The sequence below is a fragment of the Phacochoerus africanus genome, chromosome 9 (assembly GCF_016906955.1).
Source record: "Phacochoerus africanus isolate WHEZ1 chromosome 9, ROS_Pafr_v1, whole genome shotgun sequence".
Taxonomy (NCBI): Eukaryota; Metazoa; Chordata; class Mammalia; order Artiodactyla; family Suidae; genus Phacochoerus; species Phacochoerus africanus.
This window is the reverse complement of record NC_062552.1, coordinates 120,601,906-120,627,033: the sequence shown is the minus strand read 5'-3', so window position 1 is coordinate 120,627,033 and position 25,128 is coordinate 120,601,906. Positions and strand designations below refer to the sequence as shown.

The window sequence follows — 25,128 nt, the reverse complement described above, 5'->3', positions numbered from 1 at the left end:
GTTAGGGGTCAAATTCGAGGTGCAGCCACCGGCCTACATACACCACAGCCACAGCAACGCCAGATCCAAGCCGCATCTGCGACCATTGCCACAGCTCACAGCAATGCCAGATCCTGAACCCACTGAGCCACAGCGGGAACTCCAAGGGATTTTTTTAGGTAAGAGCATCACTCTATCTTTATAAATGCTCCTTCATTTTGCTCCCACTCACTGTCAGCTGCTGCTGCCAGCCTCTGGCTGAGACCTGCTTCGGTGTCCTGCTCCTCGGGACTCCTCACTTCCTAATAACAAAATGAACAAGACAGGGAAGGACGGGTGGGGGGACAAAAACAGGAGGGGATGGAAGACGGCAGCAGAAAAGTGAGAAGGGATTCCAACCCCTTCGGCTTCAGAGTGAAGTCCCACACGCCCTCGAGTATTCTCTCGAGTAAATTCAGAGAGAGCGGAAGATGTGCCGTCTACGGGCACAGCGGAGAAAATGCTCATAAAATCAGGGCCAAGAAGACTTCCCGTGAAAGGCAGTCTCTACCTTCCACAAACATGCACGGGGGCCGCTATCAAAGGGAAGGCACATCACTGGCCTGATTCTACAGAGCACGCACACTGCAAGGACATTTTTACCAAAAACAAGCCTTTTCTACCAGAAATCAGATCAGGACCAACACCTAATAAGTCAACAAAAGGCAGACAGGCAGGAGTGAAGTCTGGGGGTGGAGTGGCACTGCAGCCAGCACTGATCTCTCTTCACTGAGCAAGTGAACCTCCTTTCAGGAGACCAGGAGGAACACACCTTTCTTCCCTTTCCTTTCCCTTCTGTGCCCCACAGGTGCGCCCGCACACCGCGGACAGGCCGTTCATTAGTCAGACCACAGTCCACACGGCCGTGCCCTCTGCAGACGTGGTCTCTGCTCGTGTCACTTCTGGAACTACTCCACTCTGAAGTGCCTTCAGCTCCAGTCTAGGAGCCACTGAAGAAACAGCGTTCTGCCTTGCTTTTTTGCTTCAAGAGCTTTGAAAAGTGATGATTTGAGGCTTGCATTCCAACTTGTTGAGAGAAAAGAAGAGCTGGCGGCTCCGTGGGGAACAACCAGGAGTGGACTCCGGCTGCTGCGGGAAGCTGCGCACTAACCCCTGACCTCTGACCTGCACGGGCCCAGAGCTCTGTGGCCAAGTGCGGGGAGACGGACCGAGAGAGGCTGGAGAGGGAAGGGGTCTGATCTCTACGTCTAACCCTTTCACAACAGCTCTGTCATGCAAATGGTCTGTGTCTTGGGCTCCATATCTGCAAAATGAGAGTAACTCCTGCTCCCGGCTTCATGGTTACTGTAAACATGATCACAGGAAATCACGCAACGTGTGCACAGAAAGACATCGTGGTGCATGCAGATAAGATCTTCGCCTACATGTTTTAATTATAAAATCTGAATGTTATAATCCAAATAGCTAACCCCTTACTTAGTGGGAGGAAATGAAATTTGTGTTTACATAAGAAAAAAGCTTATAGGCAAGACTACTCAACTTACGGGTTTGTGGGGCCTCTTCTGCCTGGGTTTCTGAGCAGTCCATGTCTTCAACACTAGATCCTGCGCTTTCCTCAATTTCTTTCTTTCTCTTCTTATATATAAAAATTTAAAAAGAGAGAGCGAGAGATGTGGTATGAAGGTCAAGTAATTCAATATACAAACGTATCAGATACTAGTATATAGATGAGTCTGCGTGGGTGTGGGTGTGTCAAACCACACTGGAAGAATATACACACCTTCCTGGTGGGGGTCATCTGAGGAAAGGGGTGGAGGATGAAAGAAAATGGGACTGAGAGAAACTTCAACCACACGGTTAGTCCGGAAGTAAGCGTATTTGTCACACACCTCTTTTTATGCTTCGTGCAATTTATCATGGAAAGCCATGTTCAACCGTCAGGACTGATTATACAGAAACTCTCTCTGAAAGCAAAGTGTTTTACAAATGTGACATCATGACTTGCTCAGGCCAGTAACACTTACTTCCCCATTTTACACTATGTGTGTGTGGGGGGGGCCAGGGGGGTGTTAAAATCTACTCGATGCCTAGGAAAATATGCATGCCTGGCCTATATAACGTATCAGTGGTTATACCCTATAAACTGGTGGGAAAATTCTATGTTCATGAATCAATCACGACAAACTTCCAATAATTTTTTTTTTTTTTAAGTTTAAAGGTTAAGAAGGCCATAAACCTTACTGTAAAGGAAGACTCTCCAAAGTGCCAAGCTCTTCCAACATCTCAAGTCAGGCTGGACTACCCACCACTCTCGCAGGTCTCTGCGATCTTCTGCTTGTCTCCTAGATGAGTGTTCCTTAGGGGTTAATGCCTATGCTCTGTCCCCATTCACTCCTCCCAAATGCTCAATTTCTTTTCATTACTTTCCATCACTCAACATTTTCTAACTAGCTCAGTCCTGTGTGAAGTTTTAAAATACGTAACAGGAGTTCCTGTCGTGGCGCAGTGGTGAACGAATCCGACTAGGAACCAGGAGGTTGCGGGTTCGGTCCCTGCCCTTGCTCAGTGGGTTAACGATCCGGTGTTGCCGTGAGCTGTGGTGTAGGTTGCAGACGCGGCTCGGATCCTGCGTTGCTGTGGCTCTGGCGTAGGCCAGTGGCTACAGCTCCGATTAGACCCCTAGCCTGGGAACCTCCATATGCCCCAGGTGCAGCCCAAAGAAATAGCAAAAAGACAAAAAAAAAAAGAAAGAAAGATCTCTCTGAAATAGACACTCTTCAACAGGATTAAGATCCATCAGCAGGACTAAAAAAGCCAAAAAATAAAAAATCCATAAAAAAAATAAAATAAAATACGTAACATCTCTACATGTAGGTATAACTAGAAGAAGGACATTAGTAGTAAGTTTAAAGCTTCGTATTTTTCATATAACTTTATCCCATGTAGTCTCAAATTTAAATGTGTTAAAATCCACATTAGAACCTCTAGCTGTGCCTAGAATAAGTTCGTAGCACTTAGGAAATCATGGGATGCGCTCGAATTTCACAGATTCACAATGCATCGAATGTCCTCGTTTATACTTTCCTAACAATTAACATTAAGTTAAACCTCCTCCAAGAATTTTCCTCACCTTGGGCCATTTTGTGTATAGCTGTAAAAGAGCACAAGACCTGCTGACAGCACACGTTCTTTCTCCTAATGGCAACCATGGGTTCTGTTCCAAAGAGAACTACCTAGGAAAGCTCAACTCTATTCAAACCACATTATCTTAAAACCTCCAAATATGGTCAGAGCTGTTTTGAGCTATGTATGACAGTGAATCCCACTGTTGCAAAATATTCTCAAGGTGGCTGCAGAAAGATGAAAACTCAGAGATACCCACCACGTTCCTAAAGAAAATGCTTCACATATACAAAAATAACATCTTGACTGAGCTTTAGGAAACTTGAAAAGGCATTCATTTAGCAGATCCGTATATGGAGGTCGTGCTTCTCAAAAAGAGCTGTAAGAGTGGCTGTAACGTCACGTAACTGAGGAGAGAAGGGGAGAGTGCCTTACATCTTTCTTTTCCAAAGGGTTGCTTCGTGATTACCATCTCAACCCTGCTGGGCTGAACAGATTGGTTCGATAATTACATACAATAACTGCAGTGGGCAGGTAACCCTCAGCTGGCACAGGGCAGCTCCCCTGTGAGAACTTCCATATGCAAACTGCACTGATGGAGTGCATTAGGTACATCCTTCCTGCCGGTGCACAGGCCTGATTAACGCCAGCCAAGACTCCAAGGTTAGCATGTCAGCAGATTTGTGATGCATTAGGCAGGAATAAACACAGACACTTTTGTTCCTTCGGACCAAAATTAAGGAGGAATATCTCAGTGCTATATTGCTTTCCGTACAGGAGAGAATGCATTTTCCAGTTTCAGGAGGGCAGACTTTTAAATGCTCATTATAAAGGGAGCTAGCCAATACATTCTACCCAAGAACCTAGTGCATTCATCTTGTTTTCAAGCTTATTTAATAAAAAGGAGCTTTCTTAATTTCCGTGCAGGTAAATTACATAGGAATGAAAATCAGACAGTATTCAACCAACAAAAGAAACACCTGTGTTTTCAGCAGGATGCAGTGGATAAATCACTGAATTTCAGTACTGCACACTTCAGCTGGGCATCTCTTGCCCAACTTTTCTGACAATGCATATTGTTTGGATAAAAGGGCCAATGGTCTACAAAGTAAGACCAATTAACAGCAACAGCAACAACACCTTCAAGTGAGGAGCATCCAAGATGGTTCGCCATTTGGTAAAAGGCAGTAAGTAAAACTCCAAACAATCTGCTGCCAACATCTTTCTCCTGAAATCTCCACACGCTCCATTTTGCCACTTGACAACATCTCAGGCTTCAGACACTGCACACTTTGGTTCTCTTTAAACAGAAAACGGCTTCACGAAATGCGCTAATCTCTGACTTTGCCACCTTCCACACCAGGTTTCGCAGGGGCCTTTATTTATAAATGAAATCAAAATATTGCACAACACGTAAGAATAACTCATAAACTTAGGATAGACTTTTCTTCTAATTCAGCATGGCTAAAGTAACTTTTAAAATTAGGTTTATTTCAAAGGCCATTAGCGTGTGTTTTCCACACTGTATTTTTGAAGCACTCAGATATGCTAGGCTAAAACTTAATTAGAAGCTCTCAATTCCAATTTAGGAACAGAAATACAGATCAGCTAGATGCATCTGGACCAATAATTTACTAACAATCTAAACCCTGATTGGAAACCAGTTAGAGACTTAAAGCTGTTTTAATGGAAAAGAGAATAAAAGCCTTCAGAGACAAAAACCAAAGACCAATTCTTTGCATCCCAACACAAGTGGGAGAAGATCACCTCTAGATCGTCCCTCTAAGGGAAGCCAATGAATGAGACTTACGGTGACGGCAAAGAAGATGAGGACTCGGGGCCGCTGCTGGGTGTTTTCCCCCTTCCCACACGTTACAAATGTTTAATTACAGAAACTTAGAACATACGGCCTGAGGTCTTTAAATGGTATTGCATGTGTATCAAAGACAAAGAACTCTAAACACAAACGTGAGACTGCGACAGGCAGTTAATCTTATTTTAGTTATTTAAGGCTACTTGAAATCATCATGCAAATGTATACACTTCACAAATTACTATTACATTCCTTAATAATAACCAAAAATAGAATACGTGTTATTCAGTTCTAACTAAAAAGACAGGACATATCTTCTATGATGGTAAAGCAAATACAGTATTTACAAAACCAGTGGATTTTAGTTCAAATTCACTGACTCGACACAAAAAAACTGAGGCTGGGGGCAGAAGGCAGCTGGGGTCTGTCTGGTGTTTCTCAGCTGGTGGTGGCGCACAGATGAGGACTCAGAGCTCCTGGTTCTCAGGACCCTCTCCTCCCACAGGGCCACGCTGCTCCCACGTGCCTTGCCAGCGTGAGTTTCCGGGTGTCTTTCACTTTACCACATCCTTCGTGAGGAGCGCACACGTCCGGCCAGGCGCCTCGGCCAAGCCCGCACCCCCCCCCACCCCTACTCTGGACACGCACGCAGGGCGAGGCCGGGTTGTCCTCTCTGCCACTGCGAATTTCACATACACGTAAACACTCAGGGGTCTGCACCTGTTTAGCAACTCCTCAACGTCACCTCAAGCCCCTGAAAAAACTGTAATGTTTCCATGGATATTAAGGACTTACAGAAATGTTTGGAGGAAAAGCAGGAAAAGGTCAGACATAATTGGAAAGAGAAGAGATGAAAAGATTGGAAGTGGGTTAGGAAATGAGTGACTTAAATAAGAGACAGATGAATTTGAAGAATAGTCAAAAAAATTCTGTTAGAACATGTGAAAGTGATTCATTATTTTAAACAAGTTTCCATGGTAAAGGCTATGATAAAAATAACACACTACAATTCCCTTCCAGGGTAACCCTGATTCTACCTAAACAGGAGTAGGAATCCCATCATGTATCTTCTAAGCACCTGCTGTGTGCCTGACACTGTTACGGGCTTCATTCTCAGGTGAAAGACCAACACAAATCATTAAAGCAAAAGCCCTAATTCTAGCTTTTATAAAGACACACAAGTTGGAATTCCCGTCGTGGCTCGGTATAAACGAATCTGACTAGCATCCATGAGGACACAGGTGGATCCCTGGCCCCACTCAATGGGTTAAGGATCTGGCATTGCCGTGAGCTGTGGTGTAGGTCACAGATGCAGCTCAGATCTGGCATTGCTGTGGCTGTGGTGCAGGTCGGTGGCTACAGCTCTGATTTGAACCCTAGCCTGGGAACCTCCATATGCCATGGGTACGGCCATAAATAAGCCAAAAAAAAAAAAAAGAAAAAAAAATTCCACACGAGTTAAATTTCTAACACTGTTTGTATTTATGTAAGCTTTATAGGAAATCATTTTAGAGTTCTGTAAATGAGTCTTCTTGAGGAAGTGTCCCATGTACTCCCACATTCATGGAATTTCACTCTATGAAGTATCAAACCATCTGTAAATATAACACATGCATGAGTGCATGACTAAATCTTAATTTTGCTTTTTGTTTAAATTGAGCTATCTCTCCTGTCCACACTTTTAGTTATCTATTCTGGAGGTAGGAAGAGAACATACAATGCAAGTGATTTTGTTAATTATTAACAGCTCTGGGGGTTTAGCCAAAAAAGCATGGTGAAATACATGACTAACAAAATCCGGAATATCTACGCCCTTCACTAGCTCAGGCTATCCCACTCTTATGCCATGAAAAATGAAGCATTTGCTGTAATTATTGGAAAATGGTGCACCAAGGCTTACGACTGACTCATATGTGCCAAAAAAATACCAGTGCGTTTGTAGACTCTTGTCAGAATAAGTAAATGAAAAAACCTGTATCAAGGTAGCAACCAGAATTGATTGCTTGCCCCATGGGTAATACATGTTTTAGCAAAAGCACTGCTTTCACAAAGAAGGTCGTTTGTCTTCTGGCTTATTTGCAGCACACGTGTGCCCCTTCTGAAGTGGGGTCTGCTGAGGAACTAGAACGAGCTGCTTTAGAGCCTTATCGTCACCCATCCTCCTAGAAAAGCCACTCAGCTACCGAGCAGCAAAACAAGCTGAACCGTGATCACGTGGTCTTCAGGAGTACTACACGCCTGAGAACTTGTTCTCACTGAATTTTCGTGTAATCATGGCAAGGAGAGCCTGGAAAGGTCTCTCAATAGCGCTTCTGTTGAAAACAATAAATCCATCTTCCAAAGGGCTGGCAACAACGGCCTTTCATGACTCTCCTGCCATTCACCTCACAAGGACCACGGAACTCCAACCTGATCAAACTTGTAGTCACTTAACAACTGAGAAACACTTTCAGAGATTCCATAAACGAAAGTCTGAAGACTAACGTGTCGGTGTACCGTCTTCTCCGTTGGAATTAGCATGACGCCTCTTCATTCACGTCTTCCTCTGAGGGTTCCTGCGCCACTGACGTCAAAATCTTTAACAAAGTTACGGTATTTCAAGGGCAACTTACGAGAAGAGGCAAGTGGGCAGCTAGGTAAATGCTTCCATTTTTCTTTGTCTTTAATATTTTACACCTAAAATCGCTAGATTTTTAAGTGCCTCGAGCTTCTCTAAGGAAAAAAGCTATATAAATGCCTAATAACCATTAACAGTTGCATGGCCCTGGACAGGTCATCGAACCTCTTCTAAATTCCATGTTCATCACTGGTAAGCAGATGTATATCGTATCAGCGCTATAAAGTGTATATAAAATAATTTGAAAGCACTGACAAACCACAGAGTACTGCATAAATGTTCAATGATAACCTGAAGTTTAAAAGGTTGATATCCTATTACCAATACCAAGCACCATCAAACCCCCCAAGGTTATTTTCAAACTACGAATTAAAGCATAAGACTCTGAAGCTATAAGAGTTAACTGCAAATTAAAGAGGTCAGTATTTATAAAGATGTATATCTCAATGAAAACCAAACCCTATGTATATACTGGTGAGGAATTAAATGATCTCAAGCCACACATGAACACGTTCCTTACAAAATAAACCAGGCTACATCAGAGTTCCTTTTCAACAGCAGATGCCTGACCTCCCCTCGGTAAAGACTATGTCCACAAAATACTTAATTCCTAAATATGCAAGTAGAAAATGGGGAACAAAGTATTCTGCACTCAGAGTCCTCTGCTGCGTCAACCACCTACGGCCCTTCAGCATCAATCAACAGCTTCAAGGGAAAAAGTTAACTTCAAACTCATTTTATTTATTTATTTATTTTTTGGTCTTTCTGTCTTTCCAAGGGCCACATCTGTGGCATATGGAGGTTCCCAGGCTAGGGGTCGAATCGGAGCTGTAGCCGCCAGCCTATGCCAGAGCCACAGCAACGCCAGATCCAAGCCACGTCTGGGACCTACACCACAGCTCACGGCAACGCTGGATCCTTAACCCACTAAGCGAGGCCAGGGATCGAACCCGAAACCTCACGGTTCCCAGTCGGACTGGTTAACCACTGAGCCATGACCGGAACTCCTGATTTATCTATTTTTAATATAAGTTATGGTGCTGCATTTGGAACCTTTATTTCAAAGTAATTACCATTCTGTATTTGTTGCAAAATCAACTACTACCAATTCTCCATCATTTACTAGTCAAAATAATCTATTTAAATACACAGAGTCATCCAGAGACTCTAAGGCGGTCTTCACTCACATCGGCCAATGAACTTTTAAGGGTTTATGATTAGTTCAAAAGGTGTTAAAAGATTCAAATGAAAGCACTGTTATTTACTTGACATCAAGAGACCAGAAAGACTTGAGAAAATTTAAATAATCAGTGCATTAATAATAATATTGTAGTTAGCATTTATTGTTACATGTTTAGCACTGTTCTAAGCACTTCATAAATCTCATTTAATCCACACAAGACATGACTTAGATAGATAACATGATTATTTCCACAGAAAGACAGCTTAAAAATTCATCCCTAATTACAAAGAAATTCATACAAATGTTTAATATATTTCCTAAAAACTAGTCATGACATCAAAGAAAAATGGAATCTTGGACTAATACTGTGTCCTTTGAGATCTAAGTTTTGGACGCATGTTATAAGCACATCTTTTTGTTATGCCAAAAAGTAAATTCCCCTGGGTACCATTCAAGACATTTATATGATGCCAAATTCCCTTAATAAAGATCAGAACATGGTACGTGCAAATAATTGCCTACATATACAAACTGGTCATGTGGCTGATAAGTGCTATTACCGAAAGTCTTTTAGACTTAAATGCCCAAGACCTGCTTTGTCTATTTGCAAAAGGGCTGTTTCTCACACAGAAGCCAGAATTCCACAATACACAAATTTTGGTTTGCCATGCGTCTCAACTATGTCTGCACAACACAATCACCCAGGAAGCCCTTTAAAAATCCTGAGGCCCAGGCCCACGCCTATAGTTTTCAATTTAATTGGCCTAGGTTGCAACCCAAACAGTGGGCTTTTAAAAGCTCCCAGGTGATTTTAAAATGTAGCCAAGGATGCTCCCCACCCTACCTTTCACCCGCATTAGAATCACTTGAGGCGCTATGGGTACAGTACCCTCCCTCCCAGACCACAGTGGGGAAGCACAGATTCCTGACACCCAAAAACCAAGCCGTCTGGCCCAAGCCATCTGGCCCATCCTCTGAAATTACAGAAAGCAAACATCTGTAATGAAAACTATATTAAACTAGCACATTAATAGGCATTCCAACTTCGGTGGAGGACATGTACTATTAAAATTCATCAATCAACAAAAAATGTGGATAGATTGGATTTCCTGCTGTGGTGTAGCAGGTTAAGGATCTGGCATTGCCATAGCTGTGGCATAAATCCCAGCTGCTGCTTAGATTCGATCTCCGGCCCAGGAACTTCCATATGCTGTGGGCACAGCTGAAAAAAGGAAGGAAAAAAAAAATGCATAGCAAAGATTGCCAAAATGTAAGCAAAATCAAAGAACCAAAAAAGAAAGGTACTAAACTCAAACAGAAGAAGTAATCTCTTTCCCAAAGCAGTTAACAGGGAAAAATATTATAATTACCATCCCCTAAAAAATTTAAGAGGCTATCACATCAATCAAATAAGCTGATATAGAAATAAAATAACAGCTCCTTTAAAATGTGACTGAAAAATAGAATAGATGAAACTAGTGAGCTAGAAAACAGCCCACAAATCTGCCCAGAACAGTGTCAAGGACAGAGAAAGAAAATCTGGTAGAAGAGCTAAGAGATACACTAGACTGCTATATTCCCAGATTCGCAGAGTAGGAGTTCCCAAGAGAAAGAACAGTGACAGACGGAAATGAAAGACATAAAGGATAAATTTTTCAAGACTTAAAAGATGGGCATTAAATCTTACGGCAAAAAGGGCCCACCAACTACTGAGAAGGGTGAATGAGGTTTACCAAACAAAAAACAAAACCTCCATACGCGTCTATTCTTATTGTGGGGAAAGTACAGAATTCCAAGCATGAAGAAAAAAGCAGGAAGTTTCAGGAGTGAAAAATATGTAAACCTGACAAGAAATAAAAACCAACAAAACTGGATGCTAGAAAACAACAGAGCCATGTCTTCAAATGAAAAACTCTCCAGATGGCTAAATTACTCTTTAACTAGAGCAAAACACAGAAGCTTTGGGCTTCCCAGGATTCAAAAAGTTTACCTCTCGTAAGACAATGACTTGGGCATACTTTGAAAAGTGAACCTCAGAGGAAGATACGGACACAAGACAAAAGTGGTAACAACAACAACAACAAAATCAGACTCATTTTAACTCTAAAGAACTAATGATACACAGTCTACAAAACACAAAATACAAAGGGAACTAAACTCTCAGGTGACTGTAACAGGAGAGGTGGTTCGTGAGGAGCTGAGAGGGTAAGAGTAAAGCACACTTGGTTTATTCTTGGAGGGAAGGATGCAGACTCGAGTCAACCCTAAACGTTCACACACACAAACAAGGCAAAATGTGTTTAAATAAAAAATAAGGGTGGGACATTTGAGGGGTAATATTTTGCAACTTCCCTCCACCCGAAATCTGAAGAAACGAACCCAAATAACAATTGAGAAGATTTCAGCAGCACACAGTGGCAGAGCATCACAGCCTAATCTTTGCAGGGAGTCAGATGCTTGCAGGGGCAGCACGCGGTCTGGGCACCCCGGAACTGCACTGGGAAAAGACTGCGAGTGAACCTCAACCTGAAATTTTCACCAGTAACTTCCAACTTCTAAATTATAAGTAGGAAAATTGGAAGAGAAGAACCAAAAGCCCCTTGAAAAGAGGAGCCCTTCCCTACTCCACAGTAATCCACCAAAAGCAGGACCTGCCCTTCTGTTTCTTCCCTGGCTGGCTAGCAAGAAGCCTGAAGAAAGAGGGCAAAGTCATCAAAATTATTCAGGACGAATTATCTTCAACACTAAACAAGGATTTACCAAAAGAGATGACAACAACAAAGAAGTAAAATACAGAGTAAAGCCAGAGAGAAGAGATCCCCAATGAAGTCTCTCTTTCACTGTGGATTAACTAAAAATGCATTAACAGATCAATGGATTTCACCAAATTTTTATCTTTTCTGGCTAGGAAGAGAAGGGAGTCAACTACCGGGGAAAGACAGATAATCTGGCCTATAGGACCAGCTGAGCTGTGGCTCTCCAGCTCCTCAAGTGTGCACCTGTAGAGCAAAGAAAATTAATCAGCAATACCACACCCTCAAACCCAAACTATGTGGAAAATCATACCATAAGATAGGAAAGCCAAGGATTCACAAATACAATAACCTGGTAAGTCCAGATAAAGCCATCCCCATTCGATATTAATAAGATCAAGAGAAAAAGCATGCCAAGAAAGAACACTCAGGGGCAAAAAAAAGAAAACGAAGTAATCATTGCAGGCAAAAATAGCTGGAGACTCTATTCTGGAAGAAAACACAGTCCTCCTCTAAAAAAGAAAACCGTATAAAAAGCATGGGAGGCTTAAAAAATGATTTTAAAAACTGAGGAAAGGAGAAATGGCAATTGTTTAAAAAACAAGAGATAATAAAGAAACTTCATAGCTAACAGAACGATAATCATTATAGAACGCATAAGTATACAAGAAACATCAAAAAACAGCAGATAGAGCTGACAACGAAATGACATGAAGGAAAGGTCTGGGATAATCACAGAGGATAGAGAAGAAATAAACTAGGAATCAAACACTTAGACATGGAAGACGTGTCTACATAGAGGCAACTACAAACATCACTGATATAAATGAAAGAACATCTAAATAAATATACGGGTATACCATACTCATAAAACAGCAAAGAATATTGTGAAGATGCAGTTTTTCCCAAAATGATGATGGACGCAATCTCAATCAAAATCCCAGAAGTATTCTTGTGGAAATGAATAAGCTGATTCTAAAATTTACATGTAAAGTCAAAGGGCCCAAAATAGCAAAGACAATCTCAACTGGAGAACAAAATTGGAGAAGTTATACCAGCAAATACCATTATGAAGCTAGTTATTCAAACAGTGTGGCCCTGACACAAATATAGATGTGCAGGGCTACTGGCACCGAACACAGTATCCAGAAACAGACCCAAACACATGTGGCCACCTGAAAACCAGCTATATGCTCTGGGGATATTAAAGTCTTTTCAATAAATGGTTCAGATGAATGAGACAGCCACTGGGGGTGAGTAAACACCGACTCACACCATGCATGCAATTAAATCCTGTTAAGTCATAGACCCAAACGAAAAAGACAAAACTTCTTGACAGAAGATTGTCTTCGGGATCTTGAGGGAGACGAAATTCCCCTGAAAGAGCACACACAAAGCACTAGCCATAAGCAAAAAAACTGATAACTTAGGCTTCATTGTGAAGATGATAAAGGAAAAGATAAACTGCAAACTGTAAAAGCTGTGTAATACATACATTGCATAAATACAAAGTGCTTAACTCTGCAAATCAAAGGAAAGCAGAGACCTCAAGTTTTTAATGGATACGACTTGAAATGCACCTTTTACCGAAAGAGGACAGTCAAGTCCGACGGTCGCATGAAAAGGTATTCAAAACCAATATTCCCAAGGAGATTCCCTTTAAACTAAAAGAAATACTAGCAAACATTACCAAAACAGATAAAATTAAACAGAATGCAACAGCGAGTGCCAGTGAGCAACTGGAACTCTCCTAGAAGGCTGCTGGTGGGAGAGCAGAATGGGAAATGCAGGTGGCAGTATTTAATAAAGCTAAGCATACGTAAACCTTACACACCAGTCATTCTCCATGTATATGCTCAACTTGAAATAATTATATGCCTTCCCCAAAAGAAATGGTAAGAGTGTTCTTAACAGCATTATTGCAATCACCAAAAACTGGAAACAAGGTAAACATCCATCAAAAGCAGAAGGGATCAATGAATTATGACACAGTCATATAATGGAGTACCATACAGCAACAAAGACAAAAAACAAAAAACTTCTGTTACATGCAGCAGAATGGAAATTCAAATACACAAACGAATGGAAGACCCAAATGTGTACAAAATGTATGGCGCTATTACGCTCTTTTTAAACAGCAAAACTAATTTACGGTATTAGAAGTCAAAGTATTGGAGTTCCTACTGTGGCTCAGTAGTAATGAACCCGACTAGTATTATGAGGATGTGGGTTTGATCCCTGGCCTCGCTCAGTAGGTTAAGGATCCAGTGTTGCCGTGACTGGTGTAGGCCGGCAGCTGCAGTTCCAATTCAACCCCTAGCCTGGGAACTTCCATATGCCGTGGGTGTGGCCCTAAAAAGACCAAAAAAAAAAAAAAAAAGAAGAAGAAGAAGTCTCATGCCCCCCTCATTAGTCATTCTTTTTTTTTGTTTGTTTGTTCTTCCGTCTTTTTTTGCTATTTCTTGAGCCGCTCCCATGGCATATGGAGGTTCCCAGGCTAGGGGTCTAATTGGAGCTGTAGCCACCAGCCTACCCCAGAGCCACAGCAACTCGGGATCCAAGCCGCGTCTGCAACCTAAACCACAGCTCACGGCAACGCCGGATCGTTAACCCACTGAGCAAGGGCAGGGACCGAACCCGCAACCTCATGGTTCCTAGTCAGATTCGTTAACCACTGCGCCATGACGGGAACTCCTCGTTAGTCATTCTTAATGAGGGGGGCATGAGAGAGGCTTCTGGGGTTCTTGCAGTGATCCATATCTTGATTTGAACTTTGTCAAGTTCAAATCCCACACTTGCGCACTTTTCTGTACACGTTATTATCTCACTTTAAAAAGATACCTGACAAAGTCCAACCAATTAAGACATGACTCCAAATAAAGAACTCAATAATGGGGTACCTAGGAAAAGGAACAGTTAGTAAACACTGAATTCACTTAAACACAGAACTATGGCTAAACCATCACTAGAAAACACAAAGAAATGTATCAGTTGCAACAATCTAAATTTGCGCAATTAAAAGTTTCCCTCGATTATTCTATTACACAAAAAGCGTCAGACAGATCTTCCCCAAATTTAGATTGTAGATTTGGGGCAATCTGACTTAAACTTTACGAAACTTTAATGTAAATTTAATACTGCATGAGGAGTGATCACCTCAAAGAGACAGAAGTTGTCCAGCAGAGCAGATGCAGGCCACTGATTTGCGCCGGAAGGCCTTTCTTTGCTCAGGTTCAACACTTTGCACCATGTTCTAGGCTGAAGGCCAGCAGGATTTATTTATTATTTATTTAACAGTGGTTAAGGATTTTTTTCAGAGAAACTCTGGAAAGGCCAACTAGCATAATGTAACTTAATAAAACAAAAAACTAGAAGATGGAAAGAAGGGTACGTGTACATCATTCATAGGGGGCCTGAAAATAGAAAAATAAAGTGCAAATGGCAGGGCCATGCTCTAGACTTACTCAGTGAGCCTCCAGGGGTGAGGCCCAAGAGAGTCTAACCAACAGCCCTTCTGTTGGCTTGGGTAAGCGGCTTAATCAAAACCTTCTAAGAAAATAGCTAATGGAGGTACTAATGTCCTTTCAACTTGCTCAGTTCTTTCTAGTAAATTAAGCTGTTCTTAACCCAGATGGGATAGGGAGAAATTCTTTAAGGATGGAACTACACATTATTGATCTCTGTAGCCACCCTAGGGACCTCGCCTAGACCAGGTTCATAAATTACGACTTTATACGTAATTGTCAAGTGTTGATTTAAGAGTACACACTGGGTCCAATAACTGTCGGAACTATACCACCAGATTCTAAGTGTCTAGTTCTAATCAGCAATGAAAATCTTTGGCTGCCATGCTTTTTAAGATTGATATTGAGTATCTTTCTACTTCAGCATTGTGTCATCCCCAAATTCTATGCTTTCAATAATGCTCTTAGGTTACTGAGACTAAAAACATTTCCAAGTGAATAAATTTATATTTCACTGTTGTTTCCAAATTTACTGTACCATAGTCAAGCACAGCTATTAAAAAAAAAAAAAAAAAAGGATAGAAACCTTGCTTTGTTCCACTGTTGATCAATTCTCACAGGTTTGCTTTTTTTTTTACCATAATGGGTATCCCTCAGGAATTAAAGGAAGAATATATACTGAACTGATTAAACTTACCCCTTCAGAGATTTGAGTCTCCCAAATACAAAGAACATATACTTGTTTTTTAAAGTTTAAAAAAAATTGGAGTTCCTGTTGTGGCACAGCAGAAACGAATCTGACTAGGCGTCAGGAGGCTGTAGGTTCCATCTCTGGCCCCGCTCAGTGGGTTAAGGATCCAGCATTACCGTGAGCTGTGGTGTAGGCTGGCAGCTGTAGCTCCAATTAGACCCCTAGCCTGGGAACCTCCATATGCTGCCGGTGTAGCCCTAAAAAGCCAAAAAAAAAAAATTAAAAAGTTTTAAAAAATTATGGCAAAGGAAAAGGAGGAGCAAATATGCAATTTTAAGGATGAATACAGTTTTTCTACAATGAAGCATTTTATTCAGCTCTGAACTTCCTTGTAACCAGAGCAAAAAAAGACATCTTGATCGTACACCCCTTCCTAAAAAAGAGATGGAACACTAATTTTCCAAAGACAAAAGCTTTTCCTTGTTGGAAGCTTTTCAGTCAGTGCAGTTCTACTTTTATCTGTTTCAGACATGGGGTATTTACAATTAATTTGAAGAAAATGTTCTGAGGCTTAAAAAAAAAAAAAGAAACACCCAAAAAGCAAAACCTGCTCTGGGCCAATTCTCTTTCACTTTACAAACAAGAAGACAAAGGCCAATGAGATTAACACGTCACCTACAGCTATATGGCTAGCAAGCCACTTCATCTCATCTAATCGTAACTTTTATTAATTTCTTTTTAATATAAAAACAGTCCTGTGTCAGCTCTGAGGGGAAATAAAGCAGTAAAGGAATGAAGGAAATCTAATAGTTTAACTTTTTATCCACCCCCAACCCCCAATGAAGCTTTATACATGTAGGGGATGATCCAACAAGAAATTTCCAGCTTTCTGAGCTACCCAAGGACACAAGAGAATTATAAGGTCACAGATGTTAGCTCTGCAGCAGATTGACCTATTCAGCTGTAAAGTCAGCCAACCTGCAGAAACCAAATTTTCTCTAGCTTGTACATCCAAACAACAGTGATTTGCAAAGGAAAGGGGAATGGCACAGGACAAGCTCTTACTGCAACAGAGATCTCTACTTTTCAATCAACAAAATTGTAGAGAAAAACACTACAGAAGCCAGCTATAAATATTAATGTACAGAAATCTGTCCTGAGCAAGAAGATGCATGCTGTATGTTTATACACGTATGCAAACTCTAAGTTTACCACCTTACTGAAAAACTGCACTCAGCCTTCCATGTATCCTCTCCACTTAAAACCGGATGTGGCCTTGGGCCTAGCTGTTGACCACAAAGATGGAACAGATACAATAAAGACAAAACTTAAGAAAGCAAAAAGATGTATATGCAGATGGGTATGTATAATTTTAGGTTCTGTGATGAAATCACCAAAAGACCTACTATTAGCCAAAAGAGTCAAATTCATGATCCAATTTCAAAATTCCTATCTCCTTTATAAGTTAAAAATAATTAAGAAAATCTTTTGGAGTTCCCGTCGTGGCTCAGTAGTTAACAAACGCAACTAGTATCCATGAGGACATGGGTTCGATCCCTGGTCTCGCTCAGTGGCTTAAGGATCCGGCATTGCCATGAGCTGTGATGTAGGCTACAGATGCAGCTCAGATCCTGCACTGGTGTGGCGGTGGCGTAGGCTGGCAGCTAGCTGTAGCTCTGATAGCTCTGATTTGAGCCCTAGCCTGGGAACTTCCAAAAAAAAAGAAAGAAAAAAGAAAATCTTTTAATATGCTGCTTATTTCAAAAAGAGAAAATTTGCTTTTAACACTTTTTTCTCATAGTTTGGAATATGAGATTTCCAAAAGAATCTACCAGAATTTGCAGAGTTAATAACAATTATGACAGTCAATAATATAGAAAAAATTTCTTCTACCAGTAGCTTTCCTTTTCCATCTAAAAGCAGCTAACACATTTTACTAAATACTTTCAGATGATAAAGGTAATCAGTAAGTTGATCAACAGTTATCAAAAATAACCAGTAAGTTAATGTATACCTGTACAATCTAAATTTCCAAATGATATCAGGAATTATTTGCATGTGTGCACAATACTTCTACCCTAAAATGTATTAACATTTCTTTCCAAAAAATTAATTCCCTTATACGCAGATACAGAGCTTTACATAAGGACATCTGCATAAAGAGCAAAACAGTGTTCAGAAGGAAAACATACCACATCAACAAACAAGGAAACTTGCAAATGTAATTTTCAAATGGTAATTTTGCACATACCAATTTTCACATGGTAAATACTCGGACGAGACCAACGAATGAGGCAAGAGTGAAAAACAAGATCAGACCCTGAGAGCTGACTTGGGAGGAAAGAACACACAGGCGATAAATCAGTGTCCCATTCAAATCCCTCCGCCGCACACTAGCATTCCAAGTTAGAATCTTTTTAGGAATTTCCTAACTTGCTACCGGACATAAGAAATATACAAATAATCATTTCTCTACAGCCCTCTACATATGTTTCTGTATCATAAAGAGTTTGCCTTTACACACTGATGATAAATATTTAATTGCAAAGCAATCTGTTATTCTTTTCTTTATCGCAACACTGGTTTACTGGACTGAAATTAGCATTTGTTGCAATTATCATCAAAGGAAGCCCAAAGGAAAATTCAATAAACAAAACTCACCTTTGTTACTGTTTTTCCTTTCACATTTCCATTCTCCACAGCACCGAGGTCCAGCTTGCCATCATCCTTACTTCCTATGGCTTTCAGTCCTTGCAAAAGAATCTCTCGTAACTTTTGATAAAGAGGTTTTTCAGCATAATCCAGTAATTTCACTGTTTCCATGTACTTAGCAATTTCATCTAAAAGTATAACACAATTACCTTATAATTTATCATAAACACAACATACCTATTTCTTCTAAGAAAATGACACATGGTTATTATAAAATTAGAATGAAATGTACATCTTATTTGTTTTCTTCTGGCTGCACTTGCGGCATATGGAAGTTCCCAGGCCAGGAACCGAATCCCAGCCACCACTAGATCCATGCCACAGCTGCGGCAATGCCTGATCCCTAACATGCTACACTGGGAACTCCTGTATATCTTGTTAAATACCTTTTTTTCAATCATTTTTTCCAATGGAAAGTATGCTTTTGAATTTAGGAATTGTCAGATAAGTCAAATTAAAAACTATTTTGAGATAAGATTAAAAAGCATTTTTTTAATTGTGAGAGACAGTAAGATAGAAGACGTGCTTAAATTTTAAATAGATATAAAAAATAGTTGCTATAGTTTTAAAGCTCTTTTTTAAAAAAAGGCCTAGAATGAAGATTATGAAGTAAAATGTGCTTCAGTACAATAAATAGCACAGCCAGCATTTTTCTGCCACAGAAGCCATTAGTTCTTTCTAAAGAAGTAGGTGTATTCTTTGTGCAAACGAGAAAGAAAACATGAAAAACCATTTGAAAAAAAGAAAAAGAGGTAAGGTTTGGTTTTCCCATGAAAGAGAAAAACCAACTTCTAAATGATAAAAGGTTTCCTGCACACTGAGGTAGAACCAAACCCATAAAAAGAAACCTTACTGGTCAAGATCAACACTTCAACATCCACCTAAAAATTCACCTTTAGGCTAATGACTCAGACCTTACCCCTGGCCTGGCCATTCTACTGACCTCCAGACTTTTTTTTTTTGTCTTTTTGTCTTTTTAGGGCCCCACCCACAGCATACGGAGCTTCCCAGGCAAGGGCTCTAATCAGAGCTGTAGATGCTGGCCGACGCCAGAGCCACAGCAACACGGGATCCAAGCCACGTCTGCGACCTACACCACAGTTCACGGCAATGCTGGATCCTTAACCCACTGAGCGAGGCCAGGGATCGAACCCACAACCTCATGGTTCCTAGTAGGACTTATTAACCACTGAGCCACAACAGGAACTCCCCATACTGACCTCGAGACTTTTATATCCACTGATTTCCACGGACTCATATGCTGGCTCCATGACTGACATCTCAAATCCCAACAACTGCAAATCCAAATTCTTGACCAAGCCCTAAACCTATTCCCCTTGCGGGTTTCCCTCTCTTGGTTACTAAAAAGTCCATCCTTCTATTTCCTCAAGCTAAGAGTCCTCTTCCTATGCCCCACATCCAGTAAGTCAAGAGGTCTTCCCAATGCTTCATATATACCTGCATTCATCCATTCAGAAATTCATTAGGCACATGCCAGCCAGGATTCTAAATACTTGGGTACATGAGAAAAAGAAATAAAAATCCCTCCCTTCAGTTTTCTTAATCTGATGAAGAGGATCTACAGGAAACCTAAAGTAAACATCACCAAGTCTCACAAAGTACTGAAAACTTTCCTTCTGAGAGAAGAAAATGGCAAGGAAGTCCACTTGCACCACTTCTGTTCCACACGAATGTCCCAGATGCTTATCGCCAGTACAGTGAGGCAGGAAAGAAACAGCAGCATCAAGAGTGGAAGGGAAGCCGTGAGACAGTTTATGCACTAACATGACAGTGTCCATAAAACATCCTCAGGAATTCACAAAAAATTTCTGGAATCAGCATGTAAATTTAATAAGGTCACAGGACGTAAGATAAATATTTTAAAATCGACTCCTATGTACTAGTAACAAGCAATTGGAAAAATAAATTTTAATAAAATATATCACTAACAATAGCATCAAAAACATCAAATACCTGGTGACAAATAATAATGAGAGACAGGCAAGATTAAACTACAAAACGCAAGTGAGAGAAACTGAGACCTAATGAAAGGAGGATATAAAGCACGGAGAGTACAAAGATGCCAGTGCTCCCCAGTCAAGGCCATCCCACCCGAAATTCCAGCAGACTGGAGGAGGGATGTGTGTGGAACGGACAGGGTGATTTTAAAACATACGGATATAAAAGGCTCAAGCAGGACAGCAATGTCAAGTTTAAAGAAGAAACAACGCTAGAGGACTTAAACTGCCAGGTATCAAGACTGAAGAGAAACCTACAGTAATTAAGACTGCGGCCCAAGAAGAGACAAAAAGATCAGTGAAAGAGAAGAGCCCAGAAACAGACCCATGTCTAACTTATCCCAAAGGTGGCATCACAGGGAAAGGCTAGTCTTCAAGAAAGGCTGCTGTTAACTCTGTTAACTATGAAGGGGGTAGATGTGTTAAATTATGTTGACCTTGGTAATCATTCTACAACGTATATGTAGAGGCAGACCTGGAGATACCACAGGTTTAGTTCTAGGCCACCACAAAAACAGCGAGTATCACAGTAAATCAAGTCACGTTAATTTTTTGGCTCCCCAGTGCATATAAAAGTTACGTTTACCCTACATTCTAGTCTATTAAATGTGTAATAGCATGATATCTAAAAAACATATGTGCCCTAATTAAAAAATACTTTATTGCTAAAAAATGCCCACAATCATCTGAGACTTCAGGAGCCATCATCTTTTCGTAACAGTATGACATCAGAGGTCACCGATAACAGATCACCATGACAAATATTATATTAAGGAAAAAGTCTGCATTACCAAAATGTGACAGAGACATGGAGTGAGCAATGCTGTTGGAAAAACGGCACCAAAAGACTTGCTCGAAGCATGGTTGCCACAGACCTTCAATTTGTAAAAAATGCGATATCTGCAAAGTGCAATAAAGCGAATCGCAAAAAAGTGAGATACGCCTAAGATCAAAGCATCACATTACACAATTACATTTGTCAATTATTCCTCAATTAACATAAGAAATAATAAAAACATCCCAAAAATGTACCAATGAGAATGAACTTCACAAATGCAATACTAGTAAAAGAGAAAGGACTTCAGCAGAAGTAGAACGTTTAAATCCCTGGCCTCAGGAGATGATCTTTTTGTTCGCTCTGTGATTCCATTTCTACAAAGTTCAAAAACAAATCCCTGGTTAGGTTAGCGATTCACTGGGCCAGAAGGAGGGTATTGTGCCTGGCAGCGGGGACTCAGGGGTGATTTTGAAAAGCCCGTGACATCCCCTTTCTCGATGTCGTTGGTACGCTGCAGTTTTAAATGGCACAAGGTCTGGGTAGACCTCCCTGAAAAGGAGACCCTTGAGCAAGGGCTTGAGCAGACTCTGAGTTCATCCAAGCTGCCCACACTCACACCTGCGCTGCTACGTCCCTTGCTTGGATTATTGCAGTGGCCTCCTAACCAGCTTCTGCTCACACCCAGCCTTGCCTCCTTAGCAGTCAATCTGCAAAACTGGAGAGAGTTCCCTTAAAGACAAACACTCCTTGTCCCTCTTCTCCAGACCTTACACACTCTCGCTCAAAGTAAAAGCCAAAGCCCCATGACGGTTAAAAGCAGGCATTCCTCAAAGACATCAGGCACTTACCCTGGTTGCCTGGAAACACTCTTCCCAAACCTCCCAGAGCTCGCTCCCTACCCCCTTCCTACAACCACTCGAAGGGCGCCTCCTCTGCAAGGCCGCCCCCCCGGCCGCCCTACTTACCCTTCCAAGCTGTCTCCCCGCTTCACTCCTCGCCCCTTCCCCACACCCCCAACTCCCTGCTTTCCTCTGTGCGCCACCGTGCTAACCATGCAACTCGCTGTGTGAGGTACTCATCTGCTTGCTCTCCACCTTTCTCAGCTGGAGCATTTCGCATCATGAGGACAGCAATTTTTATTTACTTTAACTGGCGTACCCCCCAGTGCCTGTAACGCTCCTTGGCACCCAATAAAGCCTCAAGTTAAAAAACAGTTGAATCAATGACTGCAGTGTGGTTCCTTTACTGAAAGCCCTGAATCCACCTGTGCAAGGGAAGTGGCTCTTCAGGAGCGCAGGCCCCAGAGCAACGACTACACTCAACAGTTCCTGAGCTCCGACGTGACGGAGCGTCCATGGACCTCGTGACTTTTTTTTTCCTCCCAGAAAACAAAATCTTTATAAACATTTAAGAAGTCTTTTCTTACCTGGCTTGTTTTTCTCAGGAAAACATTTGTCCATCAAACCTGCAATATTTTCTCTGTATCTGTTAAAAATTAAAGAATGAGTCACTGTCTGAAGCTCGCTGCCGTGGAATGTTATCAATATTTAATAACGGTAAATAGCACATTAGGCAGCAGTGTGCTACATCCTCAATGTGCTTACAGAGATTCTGCGAAAGTAAACTGAACAAAAAGCCAAGGAATCCTATTGTTTAACAAGTACTTTCTTATTTCTACACTAGTATCAGAGGAAACTACAGTCCTTGTCAAGAAGTTCTACTAGGGAGTTCCCTGGTGGTCTCGCGGTTAGGATTCGGCACTTCCACTGCTGCAGCCTGGGTTCAATCCCTGGTCTGGGAACCGAGATCCCACATCAAGCTGCTGCATGCCCCGGTCAAAAAATTACAGAAATAAAAACAAAGACGTTCTAACCAAACACCTGCTTTATCATGGTTTTGCCCCAAATAATTCAAGTTTTCCTTTACCTAATCTTGGAATCTCTCACATAGTTAGGATCTTTCAAATTATCCTCCCAAGGAAGATGGCCACTAAGCCACTGGACCATGCAATAACCAAGGATTTCCAAATCACCGCGTCTTGATGGGGCTACAAACACAAAAGAAGCAGATTAAGCACACTGAAACAACATTTCAGGTAGAATTTCAGGTGTATCTAAAGCACTAAGATAAAACAGCCAACTCCACAGTCTTGTTTTTCATCATAAAATCTTGACTCTATTTTGAAAAAAACACTGTGTATTGGGCAGTATAAAAGAAATAATTTACCTCCATCTAATAAGCTGCTTTTAAAACCCAAATTGGCAAACCCTACAGTTTCAAACTGATAACTATTAGTCTAGGAAATAAATTATAAAATGATGACACATTTAATCCTACCCTTAGAAAATGTGAAGATATTAAAAATGCTATAAGCTGTTAAGAGGACCAGAGAACCAGAGGTTTCAGCTCCTCCACAGTGTTGGGCATAGGGAGAAAACAAAAACAAAAAAGACTGCTGAAAAAAACAGGCTAACTTAATAGGTGACAAAATAAAAGTCCACCTGCCACAAAGTTGTAACTCCATAAGCAACTTAGAGACTTTAGGGGAAAAAAAACCCAACGATCCACTTGAGCTTACAAAAAAAAGCAAAAGAAGTCCTCCTGCGGCTGATGGAACCACCTTCACTCCCGAAGCCTTGGCGATCTTCATGGGGGCAGGAAGGCGGGGAGAGAACACACGTGGCCCGGCCACACACCCACAGGGGCCTAGGCTCTCCCTTCTCCCCTACCCTGCCTCCTCAGCTCTGATTTAGTTCCCTCCTTATTTACGGGTGCAGAAGGAAGACCCCTGGCAGGAACTCAGCTGGAAACGTCAGTGCGTGTCCCCCGTTCAGGGGCGGCTGACGTACCCACACCGTTGTGCGCGTCGATGCTGGTGAACTCAATGGTGCCATCGTGACATCTTTTGGGGTCTTCTTTGTATTCTTTATGAATTCCTTCTGGGCAGTAGCGATAAGCAAGGCCATAGTCTACCAAGTACACCTATAAATGGCCAAGCACCGAGACAAATTAGAGCCAGACTGACAGCACATGGCCTCCTTTAAAGCCCAGAGACAAAATGCTGTCCTTGAGGGTCGATGCATCCACGAGGCCATACTGCAGCACCCCAAACAGCCACGGCGAATGCTTAATTCTGAAAAAGACTTTTTACTGAAAGAAAAACGTTAAATGACCATGTAGCTATAGTGCAGGTAATATCACCTGCCTTTGTTAGACAAGAATGTGTTTTCCTTGTAAGTAATCTTGCCTCCTCAATTTGAGCAAGGATCATAAATCCTACACTTTTTCTTACAGCATCGAAAACAAAACCGAGCACAGCGTAAAACAACAGAGTAAACCATCAACACGTACTGCCACCCAAGTGCCACATACCGAGAGCAAGGCTGCTAACTCAGGTTACCCGTGGTCTATGAGTTACCCCTCTCCTTCTTCACTTACACAATACTCAATTCACTCCATAAAAATATTTCATAGATTATAATAATGATCTGAAGAAGTTTTAAATGAGGCTCTTAGCTACACTTAAATATTATATATTAAAGTCAAGTCTTCATAATTAAAACTGAATTTTAATATTACCTATACATGTATCTACGGGCACGTACGTGTGCGTCTGATTAGCATACAAAGCTAATAAACTTGGCTCTCCTCTATTCCAGAGCTACATACTCTGTCTCCAATTCCAGTAACTGTCTCACAGATGTATGCATCTGGTCACAGGAGGGAATTGAAGTAAAAATATGGGGATGGATCTGGCACATTCATCTAACACTAGAAAAATAAGCCCATCCAAAACATATGCCCAAAGGGTAACAGAGCTGCAAAAATATTTCCATCTAAACAAAGGCCGTGTGTTTTAGTCAAGTGCAAATGGAAATAAATCGTATTTTTATTTATTACACACATCCAGTCTACTTCAATTAATGGAATCCTTATTGTTTAGGTTCTTAGCTTTGCTTTGTTTGCTCGCTTATTTTTAACCTAAACGCATCTAAAA

General features: G+C 41.2%; 1 protein-coding gene across 3 annotated transcripts in view; it reads right to left on the bottom strand.

Annotated features, from left to right (window-relative positions):
• Positions 1–25,128, bottom strand: part of VRK1 (VRK serine/threonine kinase 1) — an 85,330-nt gene that overhangs the window by 4,013 nt on the left and 56,189 nt on the right. For 2 of the 3 annotated variants that reach the window (XM_047796164.1, XM_047796163.1), the window contains 5 exons: positions 23,981–24,113; positions 23,058–23,178; positions 22,558–22,616; positions 18,285–18,463; positions 1,524–1,614 (listed from right to left, as the gene is read on the bottom strand). In XM_047796164.1, the coding sequence (XP_047652120.1) occupies positions 1,524–1,614; positions 18,285–18,463; positions 22,558–22,616; positions 23,058–23,178; positions 23,981–24,113 (583 nt within the window). The remainder of the gene's footprint in view (positions 1–1,523; positions 1,615–18,284; positions 18,464–22,557; positions 22,617–23,057; positions 23,179–23,980; positions 24,114–25,128) is intronic. The other variant, XM_047796165.1, reaches the window with a different exon arrangement.